At 52.5% G+C, this 22,332-nt stretch overlaps 1 protein-coding gene across 1 annotated transcript in view; it reads right to left on the bottom strand.

Annotated features, from left to right (window-relative positions):
* The window catches only part of LOC119977787 (protein Atg16l2-like), a 131,217-nt gene that overhangs the window by 99,429 nt on the left and 9,456 nt on the right, over nt 1–22,332 (bottom strand). The window contains exons 2-4 of the mRNA XM_038818995.1: nt 9,201–9,279; nt 7,396–7,480; nt 1,131–1,204 (exon numbers count right to left, since the gene is read on the bottom strand). Coding sequence (XP_038674923.1) covers nt 1,131–1,204; nt 7,396–7,480; nt 9,201–9,279 — 238 coding nt within the window. The remainder of the gene's footprint in view (nt 1–1,130; nt 1,205–7,395; nt 7,481–9,200; nt 9,280–22,332) is intronic.

The following is a 22,332-nucleotide window of genomic DNA, read 5'->3' as shown; positions in this document are numbered from 1 at the left end:
AGCGCCACCCCCTCGGACAGCGCCACCCCCTCGGACGGTGCGCCACCCCCTCGGACGGCGCGCCCACCCCCTCGGACGGCGTCGCCACCCCCTCGGACGGCGTCGCCACCCCCTCGGAAGGCGCGCCACTCCCTCGGACAGCGCCACTCCCTCGGCGCGCCACTCCCTCGGCGCGCCCCTCCCTCGGCGCGCCACTCCCTCGGCGCGCCACTCCCTCGGCGCGCCCCTCCCTCGGCGCGCACTCCCTCGGCGCGCCACTCCCTCGGCGCGCCACTCCCTCGGCGCGCCACTCCCTCGGCGCGCCACTCCCTCGGCGCGCCACTCCCTCGGCGCGCCACTCCCTCGGCGCGCCACTCCCTCGGCGCGCCACTCCCTCGGCGCGCCACTCCCTCGGCGCGCCACTCCCTCGGCGCGCCACTCCCTCGGCGCGCCACTCCCTCGGCGCGCCACTCCCTCGGCGCGCCACTCCCTCGGCGCGCCACTCCCTCGGCGCGCCACTCCCTCGGCGCGCCACTCCCTCGGCGCGCCACTCCCTCGGCGCGCCACTCCCTCGGCGCGCCACTCCCTCGGCGCGCCACTCCCTCAGCGCGCCACTCCCTCAGACAGCGCCACTCCCTCAGCGCGCCACTCCCTCAGCGCGCCACTCCCTCAGACAGCGCCACTCCCTCAGACAGCGCCACTCCCTCAGACAGCGCCACTCCCTCAGACAGCGCCACTCCCTCAGACAGCGCCACTCCCTCAGACAGCGCCACTCCCTCAGACAGCGCCACTCCCTCAGACAGCGCCACTCCCTCAGACAGCGCCACTCCCTCAGACAGCGCCACTCCCTCAGACAGCGCCACTCCCTCAGACAGCGCCACTCCCTCAGACAGCGCCACTCCCTCAGACAGCGCCACTCCCTCAGACAGCGCCACTCCCTCAGACAGCGCCACTCCCTCAGCGCGCCACGGGGACTGTTGGCCTGGATCGCCCCAGGGCCGGGATCTCAACCTGTGACATTAATTTCTTCTTTGTGTGCATCTGTTCCTCCAGCACAGGTCCTGATTCACCTCCGTCATGACAGCTTCATTTGCAGAGTTGTCACACGCGTGTTTACCACAACATTTTGATCCGCTAATGGCTCGTCTCACCTGCTTTGGGTGGCCTGGAGTTCCATCTCCCTACGTTTCCGCTGCTTGTTCAACTCAAACACCTCCTGTGCAAGCTGGGGGGTGGGGGGGGGGGGGGGGAGAAGATGAAGAATATCACGCAAGATAAATTGGAACAAGAATGGGCCGTTCAGCCCCTCTCGCCTGCTCCGCCACTCAACTAGATCCCGGCTGCTCTCCAACCTCACCTGTTAAACTTCTCATAGTCAGTTTCAGGGCGGGAGAGGAGAGGGCCGGGGTGGCAGAGGTCAATTCTTAATCAATTTTATATTTAATCACAATGTGAAACATTGCAAATGTATATCGCCTGACTCCACAATCCAGCACCAAAGTAAATGCATGTCTTTCATCTATTTTTTTTAAGTGTAAATAAATGTAAATAAACAGATTAACCAAATAATAATCTTTATTAGTGTCACAGTAGTCTTACATTAACACTGCAACTAGGGTGCCTGTTCGGGTACACTGAGGGAGAATTCAGAATGCCCAATTCACCTAATCATAGATTATCATAGAATTTACAGTGCAGAAGGAGGCCATTCGGCCCATCGGGTCTCCACCGGCTCTTGGAAAGAGCACCCTACCCAATGTCAACACCTCTACCCCCATCCCCATAACCCAGTAACCCAACCCAACACTAAGGGCAATTTATCATGGCCAATCCACCTAACATGCACATCCTTGGAGGGGCTGGTTTAGCACACTGGGCTAAATCGCTGGCTTTTAAAGCAGACCAAGGCAGGCCAGCAGCACGGTTCAATTCCTGTACCAGCCTCCCCGAACAGGTGCCGGAATGTGGCGACTAGGGGCTTTTCACAGTAACTTCATTTGAAGCCTACTCGTGACAATAAGCGATTTTCATTTCATTTTCATTTCATTGTAGGAGGAAACCCACGCAGACACGGGGAGAAGGTGCAGACTCCGCACAGACAGTGACCCAAGCTGGAATCGAACCTGGGACCCTGGAATTGTGAAGCAATTGTGCTATCCACAATGCTACCGTGCTGCCCTAACAAGCATGTATTTCGGGACTTGTGGGAGGAAACCGGGGTACCCGGAGGAAACCCACGCAGAAACAGAGAGACAGTGACACACGCCGGGAATTGAACCCGGGTCCCTGGAGCTTTTGGGCATTATAACTACAACAAAGCATCTCAACGGGAACATCTCAAATCATTCCCAGGGCTGATGATGTATTGCATCCTGTCGGGGTCTTTCCCGTTTATTCACTGTTTATCCCCTTATTTCCTCTTTCTTTTATTTTTGCCGTTACATTTTGGATCAATGGCTGGTTAATGGAAATGTGGCTTTAAAGCGAGCAGCCTGTATCTTTAATTCAGGCAGAATAATTCAGAAGGCTGTGCAGATGTGCAGGCCAGTTGGCCGCAGTGAGAGAGATGGGTTGGGGCTCGGTTTCATTGATTTGGCTGGTGGGCAGTGAATTGGCAAAAAAGGACTGTGCTCTTCCCGGGAACAGGTGGTGATTAGACCTTATCCCATTGCAATGCTTTTCAGAGTCCCAAGGTTTCAGATTTGATTCAGGCAGCACGGAGGCAGAATCCAACTATCTCTCCAGAAAGGCTGATGTGAACCGACTATCTATCTGTCCAGAATGCCTGCAAGTACTGCATCTTCCAAACTACAGGGAACCTGAATGAATCATTTGGCGGAATTCTCGCTCTGTAACTCTCGGCCGCGAGGGCGTCACGCCAAGAATAACGCGGCCGGTGCGCCTAATGACGTCAGCCGTGCATGCGCAGGTTGGCCGGCTCCAACCCACGCATGCGCAGCTGACATCATGGCGCTGATGGCACGAACCCACGCATGTGCGGTGGCCGTCTTTCCCCTCAGCCGCCCCGCAAGACGTGGCGGATTGATCTTGCGGAGCTGCGGAGGGGAAATAGTGCGTCCGATTTGGACGCCGGCCCGACGATCGGTGGGCACCGGTTGCGGGTATGTTTGCCGCCGTCGTGAAACGGCCGTGAACGGCTGGCCGCTCGGCCCACTGGGGTTGGAGAATCGCCGTGAAAAACGGCGAGCGGCGATTCTTCCGAGTGGCCCGGGGGGGGGAAGAGAATCGCGGGGGGTGCCAGGGGGGCGTGAAAAATGTCAGGGGGCCCTCCCGCGATTCTCCCACGCCGCGTGGGGAGCGGAGAATTCCGCCCATTGAGTATACAAAGGAGACCATTCCCGGACGTAAACAAAGACTTCAATCTGCAACCGTGCTGTGAAGGAAAGTGTGCTAAACACCAGCGTCTCTAATAAAGACTCTGTCTTCCTGTCACAAATGATTTTTTTACCCCTTCTCACCCCTCTGTGTTTGTCTATCTTGTGATGGTGTGTAGGGGGTAGGGACAGGTTAAAGTGGGGATTAGAAATTATTTTATACTTAACCAGTTGTATTTGCTGCATATTTCATGATAGTTATTGTGACAAATAAACAGTAATTGTGTTTACATTTACAAGCCTGCCGACTGTCATTATTGGACGGCCAAGGGGCAAAGACTTTGGGTATTTTTGTAAGAATTACTGGTTAATTCACTTATGTTGTGAATTATCCAATTCACAATTGGTTAATTTAATGGCGCTGGGATTGACTGTGCATTAGTCCAGGGTATCGTCACAATCCCCGACGGTGCTCACCAGTCACGGAGGCCTCAGGAACACCGATGATCATCTCGTGCTCGGAGCGGTTTAGCTCAGTGGGCTAGACAGCTGGTTTGTGATGCAGAACAGGGTCAGCACCGCGGGTTCAATTCCTGTACCAGCTTACCCCGAACAGGCGTCGGAATGTGGCGACTAGGGGCTTTTCCCCAGTGACTTCACACTTGTGACAATAAAAGGTTATTATTATTCTTTTCAGCAATCAAATGACTCAGACTTTTCGGCACTCGAGAGATGGGGTGGGACTCGCCCGATTGGTTGGCTGGTGGCCAATGAATTGGCCAACAGGCCGTATTCTGCCCGGTAACAGGCGGTGATTGGATCCTGCCCGAGTGGGATGATTTCCAGAGCTAAGGAAAGCAGAGTTGAGACCTGGACACTGGGGGATAAGGACCTGTTCCCTCTCCCCCGTGAGATGCTGTATTTCTGACACTGCAGACACCTGAATGAATCTCGAGTGAAGACCATGACAGACTTGGTGACCGGGTAAAGATTTGAGACTATACAGAAACACGTTCTGCAGAATGAGGGCTGTCGAAACCCAGAATCCAGCCAAGGACTGTTAGAGTTTCACTCCAACACTCTCCCAACTGAGCTATGGCAAAAGTAATTATCTAACGAGCGTCCGCTACCTACCTGTACTAGAGAAAGATGCGACTTCCAGGTCCGGGCCGCAGAGGAGCGTTAATGGAAGTTTGGCCTGGCGGGCTAGTGGAAGTGAGGGACGTGACAGAATGGATTCCTTGACCTTAGTGACAAAGAAATCCTTGACCTCCTCGCATTTATTGTTGGCTGCGAGGGTGATAAAATGCAGGGGGGGGGGGGGGGGGGGGATAGTTTAAAAGATCCAAAAGTTAGACAAGTTGGGATTGTGCAAATGCAGTTTGAAGTAGATCAAAGCCTAGTCTTTTTTCCCCCGGGGGTGAACACAAAAGAATCGCTGAAGAGAGCGACATGGGGCTTTTTGGCCATGGACGCTGACGCCATCTTCTGATCCCGCCAATATCGCGCCGCCACTGGGGTTCCCAGCGGTGGGTGGGGGTATGCGTTCAACGGAAAAACCCGTCGGCAATGGCTAGACCAGAAGATACCACCACCAGCCAATCCCTGCCTCACCCCCCCCACCCAAAAAAAAAACATAAAGGTGGGGGTCACGGAAAATTCCGCCGTTGCTGTCGAAGTTTTTCATCTTGCACTCATCAGGACAAAAGCAATGCCAAATTTCAAACGACCACAACAATTTACGCGGCAGCAGAAACTGGACGCCGAGTCGGGACGTGGAACATTCTAGCTGAAAGGTCGGTGGGAGAAAGGGAGTCGGACAGATTCCCACCGATGATGAATTTACAAGGATACACGGGAAAAGGTGACTGCTCTCCTAAAGATTAGCCCAGGCGCAGAGGGGCCAAATAGCCTCTTTCTGGGAATATTAACTGGCAACATTAAACGTGCGGTGTTGCCAGAGTGACGGTTGCCATGGCAGAAGGAAACTGAATGGGTTGTCAAATTAGAACTCAGATAGTTTACGGAGGGAAGTGTGAGTTTGAAAGCAGCCTTGGCAACCACAGAAACTGCCACATAACTGCTCAAAAAGCAGAAGTGTGAGAGAGATGGATTTTGTTGTCCATCACCAAATAACCATCACTTCCTGTGCTGTGGGCAAACTTTCCTGAGAGTCAGTGGAGTGTGCAAGAGGGAGAAATCACTCAGATTCTCTTTTTCCAGCAAGAGGTCTTACAGCACCAGGTTAAAGTCCAACAGGTTTGTTTGGCATCACTAGCTTCCGGAGCACTGCTCCTTCCTCAGGTTCCACAACCACATCGGTGGGGCAGCATGGTAGCATGGTGGTTAGCATAAATGCTTCACAGCTCCAGGGTCCCAGGTTCGGTTCCCGGCTGGGTCACTGTCTGTGCGGAGTCTGCACGTCCTCCCCATGTGTGCGTGGGTTTCCTCCGGGTGCTCCGGTTTCCTCCCACAGACCAAAGATGTGCGGGTTAGGTGGATTGGCCATGATAAATCGCCCGTAGTGTCCTAAAAAGTAAGGTTAAGGGGGGGGGGGGGGGTTGTTGGGTTACGGGTATAGGGTGGACATGTGGGTTTGAGTAGGGTGATCATTGCTCGGCACAACATCGAGGGCCGAAGGGCCTGTTCTGTGCTGTACTGTTCTATGTTCTATGTTCTATGTATAGACAAAGTCAATGAAGCAAGGTGATACTTTGAATGCGAGTCTTGGAAGGTAATTAAGTCTTTACAGGTCCAGATGGAGCAACTGGAGACAGGGATAATCACAGGTGATGCTGGCGTAGCGGCGATGTCACCAGACCCGTGATCAAGAGGCCTCAGACTAATGCTCTGGGGACACAGGCTCAAATCCCACCACAACCAGCTGGTGAAACTTACATTTATTGCACACAAGAGCAGGAGGAGGCCATTCAGCCCAGCAAGCCTGCACTGCCATTCTATATGGTCAAGGCCAATCTGGTTGCATCCTCAGCTCCACTCTCCAGCCTGTCCCCCAATACCCCTCGACTCTCGTGCAAGTCAAAACTGTCGATCTCGGCCTTGAATATATTCAATGACCCACAGCCTCCACTGTTCTCTGGGGGATGAAAATCCCACCGACTAGCCGCCGTCTGAGAGAAAAAGTTCCTCCTCATCTCTGTCTTGAGGGTTGTTTTAATCTCTCCCAATTAATAAATCTGGAACTAAAAATTAGTCTCAGTAATGGTGACCATGAAACTATCATCGATTGTTGTAAAAACTCATCTGGTTCACTAATGTTCTTCAGGGAAGGAAATCTGCCGTCCTTACCCGGTCTGGCCTACATGTGACTCCAGACCCACAGCAATGTGGTTGACTCTGAAATGACCGAGCAAGATTTAGTTCAAGGGACGGGCAACAAATGCTGGCCCAGCCAGAGACCCCCACATCCCAGCAAAGAATAAAGAAGCAAAGGTGAAATAATTATCAGAACAGGCCAGGATTCTTTTCTCCAGGTACAAAGGGCTGCAGTGTTAAGTAATGGGTTAAGAGACATTGCAATTAGTTGTCTCATTTATGTTAAGTGTTCAATGATTGACACTGATATGTAAAGGGGCTTCAGGTGGACTCTGGAGCTGGTGATGATCTGTAGAGTTCTGTGCAGAGTGAGTTTGAACCATTAAAGGTGTGTTGATGAAAAAGGAGCTGAACTCTTGCCTCTTCATACCACAGCATCTAGTACATGTTAACATGCAGGTGGCTTTAAATTCTGAGGAAAATTGACAAGGTGGATACGGTAGCGAATTTGTTTCCAGCTGCAGGCAAACCCAGGTCTCAGGACTGTACATTTCATAAACCCAAGAAGGGAATTGGCGACAGAGTTTGAAGGAGGCAGCACATGTGGGAGAAGAGAGCGAGAGCTGGGGGGGGGGGGGGGGGGAGGGGGGGGGGGGGTGGTGTACATCAGAAGGTTGAAAGAGCGATGGAGTGTGAAATACCGATGGACAGCGAGAGATTGCGCAAAGGAATTTGAGAGAATGCGAGGAAGCAGGACAGAGTGAGAGATTAACAAGGAGATGCTTGTGCTCCGTCAGAGACTCACCTCACCATTTTCCTGATAGAATTTATTCACTTTCTCTTGGTGTCGGATCTGTAATTTTGTCACATTTTCGGGCTCAGGGAATAGGCTGAGAAATAAAGACAGAAAATCTCATGAAATCTCTGATGCCGATTGCCTGCAGAGCGAGGCCGAATCCATACTTTAGCAACAAAAACAGAAAACGCCTGGACAATCACGGAATTCCTACACTGCAGAAGGAAGCCATTCGGCCCATCGAGTCTGCACCGACCCTCCGAAAGAGCACCCCTCCCAGGTCCACTCCCTCGTCCCAGCCCCGGAACTCCACCTAATCTGCAGACCTTTGGAATGTGGGAGGAAACCGGAGCACCCGGAGGAAACCCACGCAGACACGAGAAGAACGTGCAGACTCCGCACAGACAGTGACCCAAGCCGGGAATCGAACCTGGGGCCCTGGAGCTGTGAAGCAGCAATGCCAACCTCTGATCTGACAGCAAGTGTGGAGCCAACACTTCGAGTTCTGGATGACTCTTCGTCAGATACTTTAGCACCTGTTTGCTTATCAATCTGCAAAGCTGCTCCTGTTCCCTAGATTTTAAACAGCCCTTTTAAGTCACATGAAAAATGAAAATGAAAATCGCTTATTCGCACGAGTAGGCTTCAATTAAGTTACTGTGAAAAGCCCCTAGTCGCCACATTCGGCGCCTGTTCGGGGAGGCTGGTATAGGAATTGAACTGTGCTGCTGGCCTGCCTTGGTCTGCTTTAAAAGCCAGCTATTTAGCCCAGTGCTAAATGGGCTCTGGACCCTAATCCCTGACACTGTTCTCGTAAATCTCCTCCGCACGTGAGGCTGAATGGATTCATAGAATCACAGCCTTGTTCCGGCGCAGAAGGAGGCCATTCGGCCCATCGTCTGCACCGGCCCTCCAAATGAGCCTCATGGCTCAATGGCCATTCCCCCTGCGCATTGTTTCAGTTTAAGTCATCATCTAATGCCATCTTGAACACCTCTATTGAACCAGCCTCCACGACACTGTCAGACCCCAAACCACTCGGTGATGGTTTTCCCTCAGATCACATGGGCTTCTTTTGCAAATCACTTTAAATCTGTGCTCTCTCATTCTTGGTTTTTTTCATGAGCGGAAAGTTATTTCTGCTTTCTAAAAAAAAATGTCTTCACATGGGCATCACTGGGTCAGCATTTAGTGCCCAACCTCAATTGCCTTTGAACTGATCGACTTGCTCAGCATTTAAGAGTCAACCACATTGCTGTGGGTCTGGAGTCACATGTAGGCCAGACCGGGTAAGGACGGCAGATTTCCTTCCCCAAAGGGAGATTAGTGAAGCAGATGTGGTTTTGTGACAATCGGCAATGGTTTCATGCTCCTCGTTAAAGACTTTTAATTCTAGATTCTTATTGAATTCAAATCTAACTATCTGCCGGGGTGGGATTCGAACCCAGGTCCCCAGCGCATTACCCTGGGTCTCTGGATCACTAGTCCAGCGACAATATCACTGCGCCACTGCAGCCCCCGCCTCCCCAACCAAATCTGTCCAGCCCCCCCTCCATCTCTATCAAAACTCCTCTGATTCTCCTCCTCTCCAAGGAGAACAGTCCCAACCTCTCCAATCTCTCCTCACAACTGGAGGTTCTCATCCCGGGAACCGTTGGGATTCTCACCGATCGTTCCGAGCTGGATTGGCATTCCAGACTGGAAGATCAGCAAGTCTGCTGATGCGCTGAGAACGTCGTTAAAGAGGCCACAGTGAACCCAAAATGCCGACCTTTAATCAGAAAACGCCTTCGAGACGGGACATCCGACGTTACCTGGGAGCGGAGGGCAGGTGGGGGTCGCGCTTGTCTCTCCAGAGTTGAACCATGTCAGATTTTGCGAGGAGCTGGTTGTCTGTTGGCGGAAAGAAAGCCAACAACGTCAATTCTGAAGCGCCAGGAGTTAAAGCAACGCCACGTCTGCGCTCCATGCTGGTCGCATAGGATCCCAGCGAGAGCAGGAGGTTCTCCCCAGTGCCGGGGCCGATCCTTATCCATCAACCAACATTTCAAAAACATGATGACTGCATTTGCTCATCGTCATGTTGTTGTTTATGGGCCCTCGCTGTGGGCTAATTGGCTGCCACATTCCCTACATTGTTACAGTGGCTACATTCCAAAACTATTTCTTCCTCTGTGAAGCACTTTGGGACAATCCCAGATCGTCAGAGGATGGAATTAGCAATACCGGATTCATTCTCTCCCCAGCTTCCCAGCAGCTGTTTGTAGTGAAGCCTAATAGGAAGGGCAATGGGCTGGATTCTCCCAAAGTGGGACTATGCTCCCCCCAAGCCGGCGGGAAAGCCCTGGAGTTTTACACTGGAGATTCCTGCAAAGAAGATCAGCTAATTCTTTTTTTTTTTAAATTTAGATTACCCAATTATTTTTTCTATTAAGGGGCAATTTAGCATGGCCAATCCACCAACTCTGCACATTTTTGGGTTGTGGGGGCGAAACCCACGCAGACACGGGGAGAATGTGCAAACTCCACACGGACAGTGACCCAGAGCCGGGATCGAACCTGGGACCTCAGCGCCGTGAGGCGGTTGTGCTAACCACTAGGCCACCGTGCTGCCCTCAAGATCAGCTAATTCAATGCCCTGCAAGGGGGCTAGCAGGAGCCCGGAGTGATTCACGCAGCTTTAGCTGCGGATACGGGCCCCCGCACTTCCGGTTTTGAGTCCGCGCATGCGCACGGAGGCGGCCTCCAGCGGCCACGCCGAGCGCCATGGCGGACTCGGACTGTGGAGGCAGACATAAAAATTAGAGCCCCCGATCGGCCGTGCGCCCAAGGATCTGACTGCACGGGTCTTAACCCCGGCCACCTATAAGCGACCCCCCCCCCCCCCCCTCCGGTGTCCAATCCCCCCCGCCCCCCCCCCCCCCAATCCGGTGTCCAATCCCCCCCGCCCCCCCAGCAGGGCGGCCGCAGACTGAGTCGCAGCATCCGGCAGGATAGGTGGTTAGTTCCACGCCGTCGGGAAATCGGCCGGTTCTGAGCGGAGGATCGCTGGGCGGGCCTCTTGTCAATGGGGCCTCCAGCCGCGCGGCGTACTCCGCGATCACGCCGATTCTCAGGTCCCGGAGAATCGCCGGCACCGGGTCCGATTTCGGTGTGAAATTGGAATCTCTGCCCCCCGCGCCAAACGCGATTTTGGCGCAGGGTTGCGGAAAATCCAGCCCAATGGGGGAGGTTTTCCAGCCCCCCCCCCCCCACCCTGCGTGGTGCGTTTTCCTGGCTGTGTTGGTGTCTACGGCCATGTGTGCGGACCTCCCGTGCCACCACCAGGGAACCCCCGCAGGGGAGGGATGAGATGATTCTACCAGTGGGAAATGCATCGAGTCCAAATAGTCTGCCAGTGTTTATTCATCACACAAGCCCCTTCCCATCCACCTCGTCACCTAATACCAGCACCCTATCCTGCTACTCCTTTCTTCTTCATGTGTTTATCCACCTTCCCCTTATCTTCACCAATACCTTTCACCTCAACCACTCCCTCTGGGAGCCAGTCCCACATTCTCACCCCTGTCTGGGAAAAGCTGTTTCTCCTGAATTCCTGATTGGATTCATTAGTGACTGTCGCATATTTATGGCTCCAGTTTTGGTCTTCCCCACATCATCTTCATCTTTTTTACTATTAAACCCTTTCGCAATCCTGAAGCCATGAAACCTCCAGCCGTGTGCCCCATCTACAGGATGTGGGAACTCGCCAAGGTTCCTCAGCCAGCGCCTTCCAAAACCACGACCACTACCAACGAGAAGGACAAGGGCAGCGGATACCTGGGAACCCCACCACCTGGAGGTTCCCCTCCAAGTCACTCGCCACCCTGACTCGGAAGTATATCGGCCGTTCCTTCACTGTCGCTGGGTCAAAGTCCTGGAACTCCCTCCCTAACAGCACAGTGGGTGCACCTACATCACATGGACTGCAGCGGTTCAAGAAGGCAGCTTCCCACCACCTTCTCAAGGGGCAATTAGGGATGAGTAATAAATGCTGTCCTGGCCAGCGACGCACACATCCCTTGAATGAATGAATAAAAGAAGTCACAAGATTTGAACATATTCCTTTTCTTTGCAGAGAACAGGTTCCTTTGTATAAAGAACGTGGGCGCGATCTACCCGAATGGGAACAGAGTCCCGTAGCGAGCACGTTTAGCCAGGTGTCTCCCGGCGCTCGGAGTGCTGGGAATCACCAGGCTAATTGAATACCCACTCGGGTAGACATGGAGCCTCAGTGGTCAGCGGGGAACACCCAAACGAGGCCGCACTTAGTCCCGGTTTCTGCGTTGAGGATTTGCGCTCGCCAGAACCTCTCTGTGCAGGAGGAGATTGGGGTGCCATTTTGATCAGGGCGCCCCGATCTCGCAACCCCCCCATCCCCCTCAAAGCCCAAACTCATCCATAAGGTCTCGTCCCCCAGGTCTCCCAGCACGGTCTCCCCCCCCCCCCCCCCCCCCCCCCCCCCCTCCCCCCCCCCCACCCCCTCTCCCCTCCCCCCCCCCCCCCCCCCCCCCCCCCCCCCCCCCACCACACCCCGGGCCCAATCAACAGCTCAGGAAAATGCCAGCGTGGCACCTTGGTAGTGCCAGGCTTGCACCCATGTGGCACTGCCAGTGTGGCAGCCTGGCAGTGCCAAGGTGCCAGATACGACAAGCAGTGCCAGAGTGCCACCCGGCCCATAGGACAATCTCCTGGGGGTCTCCAAAACACGACACCACACAACCCTGCCAGGTCAATCTCTGCAAGACGTGCCAGATCATTGACATGGATACCACCATTACACGTTTAAACACCACCCACCAGGTACGTGGCATATACTCGTGCGACCCGACCAATGTTGTCTACCTCATACGCTGCAGGAAAGGATGTCCCGAAGCGTGGTACATTGGCGAGGCCATGCAGACACTGCGACAACGAATGAACGGGCATCGTGCGACAATCACCAGGCAGGAATGTTCCCTTCCAGTCGGGGAACACTTCAGCAGTCAAGGGCATTCAGCCTCTGATCTCCGGGTAAGCGTTCTCCAAGGCGGCCTTCAGGACACGCGACAACGCAGAATCGCTGAGCAGAAACTTATAGCCAAGTTCCGCACACATGAGTGCGGCCTCAACCGGGACCTGGGATTCATGTCGCATTACATTCACCCCCCACCATCTGGCCTGGGCTTGCGAAATCCTACCCACTGTCCTGGCTGGAGACAATTCACACCTCTTTAACCTGGGGTTACCCCTCTCTCTGGATCTGTAATGATTTGATTACCTGCAAATGCTCGCATTCTAAGCATTGTCCAGCATCTCTGACTTTGTCTATATAAATGTTTCTGGAACATACCTCTCCATTCACCTGAGGAAGGAGCTGCGCTCCGAAAGCTCGTGTTTGAAACAAACCTGTTGGACTTTAACCTGGTGTTGCAAGACTTTTTACTGTGCATTATTGGAGGAACTGGGAATGGAACAGAACACTTGCAAATCCAGTCTTTTTTTTTTAATAAACATTTTATTGAGGTAGTTTTGGTATTACAACAACAACAAAATAAACAATATACATGAATCTATAAACATAGTAAAAAGCCGTCTCCCTCCCTCACAGGTCCCACCTTTATTTACCCCCTACTCTAAGCTAAACTAACCCCCCCCCCCCCCCCCCCCCTCTCTGTTGACGATTAATTTTCCACACAGAAGTCGACGAACGGTTGCCACCTCCGGGCGAACCCTAACAGTGACCCTCTCAAGGCGAACTTGATTTTCTCCAAACAGAGAAAGCTAGCCATGTCTTATAGCCAGGTCTCCGACTTCGGGGGCTTTGAGTCCCTCCAAGCTAATAATATCCTTCGCTGGGCTACCAGGGAAGCAAAGGCCAGAATGTCTGCCTCTTTCTCCTCCTGGATTCCCGGGTCTTCCAACACCCCGAAACTCGCCACCTCTGGACTCATCGTCACCCTTGTTTTCAACACCGTGGACATGACATCTACCAGAATCCCCTAAGCTTCGGACATGTCCACAACATGTGGACATGGTTCGCTGGCCCTCCAGCACATGCACCTGTCCTCCACCCCAAAGAATCTGCTCATCCGGCCACAGTCATGTGAGCCCGATGAACGGCCTTAAATTGTATCAGGCTGAGCCTGGCACATGCTGCGGACGCGCTGACTCCGCTCAATGCGTCTGCCCAGAGACCATCCTCTATCTCTCCTCCCAGCTCCTCCTCCCACTTGTGCTTCAGCTCCTTGGTCTGCGTCTCCTCTGACCCCATATGTTCCTTGTAAATGTCCGAGATGCTCCCTTCTCCTACCCACCCTCTGGAAACTATCCTGTCCTGGATCCCCCTCAGCGGTAGGAGCAGGAAGGTTTACACCTGTTTACGAAGGATGTCCCGCACCTGCAGATACCTGAATTTGTTTCCCCTCGCCAACCCAAACTGTTCCTCCAGCGCCCTCATACTCGGAAAGCTCCCTCTATAAGCATATCCCCCATTCTCCCAAACCCTGCTCTCTGCCATATCCGGAACCCCCCCATCCATCCTTCCCGGGGCAAACCGGTGATTATTACAGATTGGGGACCAGACCGATGCTCCCTCTGCTCCCACATGTCTCCTCCATTGCCCCCAGACTCTCAGAGCCGCCACCACCACGAGGCTGGTGGGATACCGTGCTGGCGGGAACGGCAGAGGCGCAGTTACCAACGCCCACAAGCTGGTGCCCTTGCATGAAGCCATCTCCAAACGCTCCCATGCCGGACCCCCCCCGCACCCTACCACCCACTTCCTGATCATGGCTATATTCGCCGCCCAGTAATAGTTACTAAAATTTGGCAGTGCCAGCCCGCCCTCTCCCCCACTCCACTCAAGCATTACCTTCCTTACCCGCGGGATCTTGCCCGCTCAAACGAAGCCCGTGATCACTCTGTTGACCCGCTTAAAAAAGGACCGTGGAATAAAAATGGGGAGACACTGAAATACAAACAGGAATCTCGGGAGGACCGTCATCTTCATCGTCTGCACCCTCCCAGCCAGAGACAATGGAAGCGCGTCCCATCTCCAGAAATTGTTCTTCATTTGGTCTACTAGTCGGGCCAGAGCTAATTTATGCAGCTGGCCCATTCCCGCGCCACTTGGATGCCTAGATACCTAAAGCTTCCCCCGACCACCCTAAACGGCAGCTCCCCCAGTCGCCTCTCCTGTCCCCTCGCCTGGACCACAAACATCTCACTTTCACCATATTTAGCTTATACCCCGAAAACCGGCCAAATTCCCCTAGAATCCTCATGATTTCTTCCATCCCCTCTATTGGGTCCGATACATACAGAAGCAGGTCGTCTGCATAGAGCGGGACTCTGTGCTCCATCCGCCCCCCCCCCCCCCACCGGACCAGCCCCTCGAGGCTCTCAGAGCAATTGCCAGCGGCTCTATAGCCAGCGCGAACAGCAGTGGGGAGAGGGGGCATTCCTCTCTCCTCCCCCGGTTCAGTCTAAAATAGTCCGATGTTGTCCTATTCGTCTATACACTTGCCACAGGAGCCTGATACAGCAACCTGACCCAGTCAATACAGCCCTGCCCAAATCTGAACTGTCCCAGTATCTCCCACAGATAGTCCCATTCTAACCGATCAAAAGCCTTTTCTGCATCCATTGTGATCACTACCTCCACCTCCCTACCTTCCGGGGGCATCATGATCACATTTAACAATCTTCTTACATTGACCACCAACTGCCTGCCCTTAACAAACCCCGTCTGGTCCTCCCCAATAACGTCCAGAACACAATCCTCAATCCTGGAGGACAAAATTTTGGCCAGCAACTTGGCATCAACATTTAACAGGGATATCGGCCTGTAGGACCCACACAGCTCCGGGTTTTTGACCCGCTTCAGAATCAGCGAGATTGTGGCCTGTGACATCGTCGGGGGCAGCACCCCTCTTTCCCCACCTCATTGAACATCCTCATCAACAACGGTCCCCATATCCCAGAGAACGTTTTATAAAACTCCACTGGGTACCCGTCCGGCCCCGGGGCTTTACCCGCCTGCATGGCCTTCAGACCCTCCACTATCTCTTCCAACCTGATCGGGGCCCCCAGCCCTTCTACCAGCTCCCCGTCCACCTTTGGGAAATTCAGCCCCTCCAAGAAGTGCCTCATCCCCTCCGGCCCTGCAGGGCGTTCCGACCTGTCCCTAAACACCTTATTCACCCCTACTGAATCTCCAACCAGGTTCCCATCTCCGTCATTTACTTTCCCTATCTCCCTAGCTACCTCCCACTTACTAAGCCGCTGTGCAAGCATTCGGCTGGCCTTCTCTCCATGTTCCTAGATCGCCCCCCTCGCCTTTCTCAGCTGCTCCACCGCCCTCCCTGTGGTTAACAAGCCAAACTCCGCCTGGAGCCTCCGCTGTTCCCTTAAAAGCCCTGCCTCTGGTGTCTTCGTATACCTCCAATCAATCTGCAGTATCTCCTTTACCAGTCGGTCCGTCTCTGCCCTGTCCACCTTCTCCCTATGGGCCCGTATCGAGATCAGCTCCCCACTGACCACCACCTTCAGTGCTTCCCACACCACCGCTGCTGAAAGTTCCCCCGTGTCATTGACCTACAGGTAGCTCTGAATACATTTCCTCAGCCTCTCGCACAACCCTTCATCCGCCAAAAGTCCCACATCCAACCTCCAGTGCGGGTGCTGATTACTGTCGTTACTAAGCTGCAGGTCAACCCAGTGCGGAGCATGGTCTGAGATTGTAATCGCTGAGTATCCAGTGTCCACCACCCCAGCCAACAAGGCCATGCTCAAAATAAAGAAATCAATCCGGGAGTACACTTTATGCACATGTGAGTAGAAGAACTCCTTCACCCTCGGTGGCCAAACCCCCCCCCCCCCCCCCCAACAGCTCCATGAACCCTTAGTTTCTTTGCCATTGCTGGCCCCCTGCCCGTTTTCGAGTTTGACCGGTCCAAGCCAGGGTCCATAACTGTGTTGAGGTCGCCTCCCATGACCAACCTGTGCGAGTCCAGGTACGGTATCTTCCCCAGCATCCTCTTTTTTTTTTAAATTTAGAGTACCCAATCATTTTTCCAATTAAGGGGCAATTTAGAGTGGCCAATCCACCTAGCTTGCACCTTTTTGGGTTGTGGGGGCGAAACCCACGCAAACACGGGGAGAATGTGCAAACTCCACACGGACAGTGACCCAGAGCCGGGATCGAACCTGGGACCTCGGCGCCGTGAGGCAGCAGTGCTACTCACTGCGCCACCGTGCTGCCCCCCCAGCATCCTCTTTATTAACGCCACATCATCCCAATTTGGCACATGCACATTTACTAATACCACCTGCACCCCCTCCAGTTTCCCACCGACCTCTCACATCCAAAACTATTCTACCCGCCTCAAACACCACCCGCTTATTGATCAGGATCGCGACCCCTCTAGTCTTTGAATCCAGTCCGGAGTGAAAGACCTGACTGACCCAGCCTTTCCTCAGTCTAACCTGGTCCGTTACTCTAAGGTGCGTCTCCTGCAACATTACCACGTCCGCCTTTAGTCCCCTCAGATACACGAACACACGTGCCCTGTTGACCGGCCCATTTAGCCCTCGTACATTCCAGGTGATCAGCCTAGTTGGGGGGCTCATTGCCCCCCCTTCGCCGATCAGCCATCCCCTTTTTTGGGCCCGCCTCCAGCCCATGCTCCGTGCCTCCACCGGCCCTCCCCCAGGCAGACTCCATCCCCATCTCCTTTCTGTCCCTTAGCACAAGTCCCTCGTCAGCAGAACATTTTCCCCCCTTCCTCCCAATAACAACACAATTTCACTCAACCCCTTTGATAAACCTAACACATGCACACCCCCCACTGCGACTAAGACACGCACCTTCTTAGCAGACAACCTCCAATACCCAGGACAACCCCATGATTGCAAGATAGTAGCACCCCTCCACAACACAGGACCCTTCATTCCAAAAACACCCCCCCAGGAAGATAGGAAGTTCAACTCCAAGCCCCCCGCACACTGACACGTGTGCCCCCTTGAGAATTTATGTGAATGGTTCATTGTTTTAAATGGTGAGCGCAAAACAGGATGTGACATCTATGTAGACGACAAGCAGGGACGCGCATTAGAAGAGATATCTTTAAAGTTACCCGGTCACTTAGGCGCGCAGGCAGCAGAGCTCGCGGCCATAGCATATATAGTGGACCACCCAGATTCGTTCCCCAGCCCAGCAGACATATATTCTGATAGTCTATATGTCTGCAACAGTTTGACAGATTTCCTACCCCTGTGGAAGACAAGAGGATTTGTCTCCGCGGATGGAAAGCCCCTTCCATCAGCCCCATTGCTCTGCCATATCCTAGAACAGGCAAAGGATAGGATATACGGGATAATTAAAGTGAGAAGTCATCATCGGTCATCCCCCCTGGAAATGTGAAAGCCGACGCACTGGCTAAAGCAGGTTCCAGGCACGGACATTTTTGGACATCCCCAGCTAGCGCCCCTGTGAGTTCAGTTCAGGTCTCACAGACAAACATTGAGGATCTAGTACAGGCCCAAAAACAGGACAGCAATCTCAGGGAGATTTTAAGAGGAAAGTTTTTGGCCCCGTATGACAAGTTTAAACACGCCCTGACCACACATGATGGTGTGGTTCTGAAAAATAAACTGTATGCGGTTCCTGAGAAGGACAGGAATCAAATGATTTGCCTTATTCCATGATGGTCATGGACACCAAGGGATAGACCCCACCACAGCCCACCTGAGACAGCTCTGTTGGTGGCCAGATTTGAGAGAAGATATAACTCATTACATCGAGAATTGTTTAATTTGTGCTCAGAATAGCCCGGAGAGGTATTCTAAGAAGGCTCAACTTGGTCACACTCGCCCCGTTAATGGCCCCTGGACAAACCTCCAGATCGATTTTATAGGTCCATTGCCCACTTGCAGGAATGGCTGTAAATACGTTTTGGTGGTAATTGATACATTTACCAAATGGGTAGAGGCTTTCCCATCTCGAACTAACACAGCCAAAACAACCGCAAATATCCTGACACACCACACCTTTACTAGGTGGGGCTCCCCAGAAATATTGAGTCGGACCAGGGATCTCATTTCACAGGACAGGTCATGAAGAACGTCCTGACCATATTCGGCATTAAACAAAATTTCCACATTGCGTACCACCCTCAGTCCAACGGTATAGTGGAACGCATGAATCGGACTCTAAAATCGACCCTTAGAAAGATGGTCCAGGAAAATAATACGACTTGGGATTCGGTGCTCCCATTCGCACTTATGTTTTTAAAGAATACTCTTTCGGCTTCAACAGGTTTCACCCCACACACACTCATGACCGGACGCCCCATGAAAGGTTCTGAATTCCCTTTTAGGACTCGACATGACCAGCCCAGAAGTGACGGCCCTCACACACGAGACAGCAGTCAGACAATTAGTGGAAAATTTAAGATCGGCTCAGTTAACAGCCGCAGTTAAATTGGGAAAGATAAACAAACAGAGCAAGGCTTGCTTCGACCGGACAGTACATTCCACAGAGTTTCAGGTTAGACAGCAAGTGATGCTGTCTGTTTATAATCCCAGCACATTTCTGGCCCCAAAGTATTCAGGTCCGTACTCAATTGCGGACAAAGTCAGCCCTTCGGTTTATAAAATAAAGTACCCCAATGGGAAGACTGCCTGGTTCCATATCAACCAACTAAAGGCATATGGAACACAGTCCAACCACACACATCACATCATGCTTGACGCAGCAGACCTCCACGCCCCGCCCACAAGAGACGCATTTCCACCCTCCCCCGCACAGACCAGCACCTCATCGGACTCGACCTCGACTCCGCCCATTGACTTCAGACCACGCCCCGACATGCCCCGACACGCCCACAAGCTGCCATAGCAGAGACAGTAACTGTGACTCTGATGGCAGCCACAGCACGCCTCTCTACTGCTCCGATACGACAGACCCCACACACACCGACTACGAACCCGACTCCAGTGATCCTTTTGAGATCATATACATAAAGGCCCCAGACCCAGAACCCCTGCCCCACAATGACGACCCCGCTTTCTCTCACTCAATTTTTAACAACACTCATTGGCACCGCGACAATTCATCCAGGCTCGTCCGGATCGACGAGATGGACCCCCGTTCACACAATGCAACCATAGCACGCCTGATCCATACAAGGATATGGGATCCGGGAGAAGAGGATGACTTTAAGTCCGACTCCAAACACGGCAACCCCTTTGCGACCCTGTTCGCAGAAGATAATGATTGAGGTGTCCAGATGATGTAAAAAGAGGAACCGCTTGAGAGATAAACGGTGTCCTTTTCTGATGGAACCTGCAGTATGTTTGTTTGTTTGTGTTTTGTTTGTTTTCCAGCAACAGTAGCTCTGCGGCCACACGCACAGTTTGTCCGCAGATACCTAAGGGAACTTGCCAGGCTTGCTGGTCAGCTAGGACAGCTGAGAGCTTGCCCAAACCCCATTTTATAACTGCCCTTCTGATTCAACGGAAGTCTTATCAGCAGGTATCTCAGAGAACTTGCAAGATGCCAAATCAGCTGGAATGTCTGAAGCCCAGCTAAAGGCTTCTCCCTTGAATCCACCGGGGGCTCCCTAGCTCCTTTTCGTAACTGCCCTTCTATTTCAGAATAGAAGTTGCAACCCCATGATGACTACATTCTTGCCCGTTCGTTTCAGGTCGCTCAGGCAATGGAGAAACGGCATTGAGGACCCGCCCTGTCTGAGGACCCCCCCACTGGTCAGCTAAGCTTGGGTACAGCACAGCACGCCCTACCCGGGGATTCCACCCAAATCTTACCCGTCGCGGCCCAAACGCACCTCATTTCGAAAGTCTTGTTTCTAAAAGTTTGGTTTTGTGAGTTTTATTTTAGGTAGCCCTTTGGTTGCCATTCCACATGCTATTTACATCCAGGAACATTGGGATGGTAAATTGCAAAGCCTGCGAGACGGCTCGCAGTGGCACAGTAGTTAAGGGTATGTCTCGTCCTAAATTCGACCAATCATAAAGGGACACTTGGCATAAGAGGTCAGACATACTAAAATTCAAGATGTTAAACGGATCACTAACAGACACTATGCTTGGTCCCATAGCTTGGACATTCTGAGGAGAGACCAAGAACAGGATCAAAGCAAGAAAAGACCAAAGCAGGAAACGAGAAGGGAAGATGCAGCAGCTGTCTTTCATTGTTGTATTCTGGATTATGGGATCCATGTGGTTGCGCACGGACGCGAACCCCCTTTCCCCCACTCCACCGGCGGTTAATGTTTCACTTCCCCAGACCGCTCAAAGCCCAGTAACAAGCAGCAGTAACCCGACCTGGTGTACCAAATTTATGAATTGGTACTCCTTGTCATATGTAGTAGAATTGCTTTTGGCACTGGCGATTGTCTGCATCATAGTACAGACTTTTAGGATGAGGAAATGGCGAAGGAGAGCCTACCGCTCTCGTACCCCGGTATATAGGATCAGATCCCCTATCTTCGGATTTCCCCAGACCCCCGATACGCTTGAAATGTAATAAAGGATTTATTTTTTTCGCCGATCGTTGCCATGTAAATAAAGGAATGTGTTTTGAATGCTTATGTATCCCTGAGCTCGACTGCCGAGTCAGAGAAGTGTATCATGAATGTTGTTATAATTCTGTACTGATAGGAAGATAGAATGATGGAATGTAAGTTGAGTGTAGTTTATTTAAGGTTAATTTAGAGGTTCCCGTTGTGATTTGATAATGCATGTCCCCTTATGACATAGCACCAAATAGAGACTGTAGGTAAAATTCTGTGCATAGTTGAGGAAAGTTCAGAGGCCGTGGAACTCGCTGAGGTCAGAGAACAAAGACACGGTAGTTGTGTGATCCTTCACGCTATCGCGTTAGGATCACAAGGAGGGAGTGTAGCCACCGAAGCTGGCCACTTTCCGACATAAAATGGAACATCGAGTTGCATGCAGGGAAAATCTGACAATGTCAGAGAGGCGAGCAGGTTGCAGAACCTCTCTGTGGATTCTGTCTGTGAAGAAACCAGACAGCATAGAAACTAACAAGTTGCGCATATTAATTGAGCGATTCCCGATGATTCCCGGGCACAATGGACACAATTAAGAATAAAAAAGGCCAAGCTAGACTCTTCGGCACCAGCAGGAGTCCCGGACAATAAGATACAAACAGCCCCAAGAACCGCCCAGTGATCGAGGAACAGCCCCGTTATTGGGGAAATTCAAATCAATCGATTGGGAAGAGACCCAATCGATTGCAAGTTTATAGAGGATCCGCCCAGATGGGTGCGAAACCCAAAACAGTATAAGACAGAGACCCCGACCCCAGCTCGCTCTCTTAGCCGGCCCGCCCAGCAGAACACCTTTGCAGCAGCTCTCCAGTAACTTGAATGTGAGACGGAGAGGCCTGGCCAATTGCTACACCGACAAGTGTCATACAATGCACGCTACGAGAGTAGACACTCCTGACCCCTTTAGTCCACACCAACTGGAAGCCTGCGGATCCAGGACAAAGCAAGAGGCCATTGTTCCCTGATCCGGCAGTTCCCTTATTTCAGATAAGTATTGGCCTAGTAGTGGTAGGAACAGTTTAGTCTTAGTATTATGTGCATGAGTAGCAAATAACTGTGTAATAATAAACGTGTCTTGTTTGAACTTACTAACTGGTGTATTGAGTCATTGATCTGAACTTGAACTTGAACCTCGTGGCGGTATCATCAAGATACCTGTCGACTCTAAAGTTTAGGAATAAAACAGAGCCAATTGAGTGTAAATCACACTCACCCAGAACGAGCAACACCGCCCAGCTAGCTTGGTGGCCCCTACTCCTGGTACCGAGAAGTCTCCCACTTATTGTTCCCTCCCCACCCTCCCCCCCCCCCCACTCATACATACATATTC

Source organism: Scyliorhinus canicula, chromosome 14 (genome assembly GCF_902713615.1).
Source record: "Scyliorhinus canicula chromosome 14, sScyCan1.1, whole genome shotgun sequence".
Lineage (NCBI taxonomy): Eukaryota > Metazoa > Chordata > Chondrichthyes > Carcharhiniformes > Scyliorhinidae > Scyliorhinus > Scyliorhinus canicula.
This window is presented reverse-complemented; position numbering and strand designations above follow the sequence as displayed.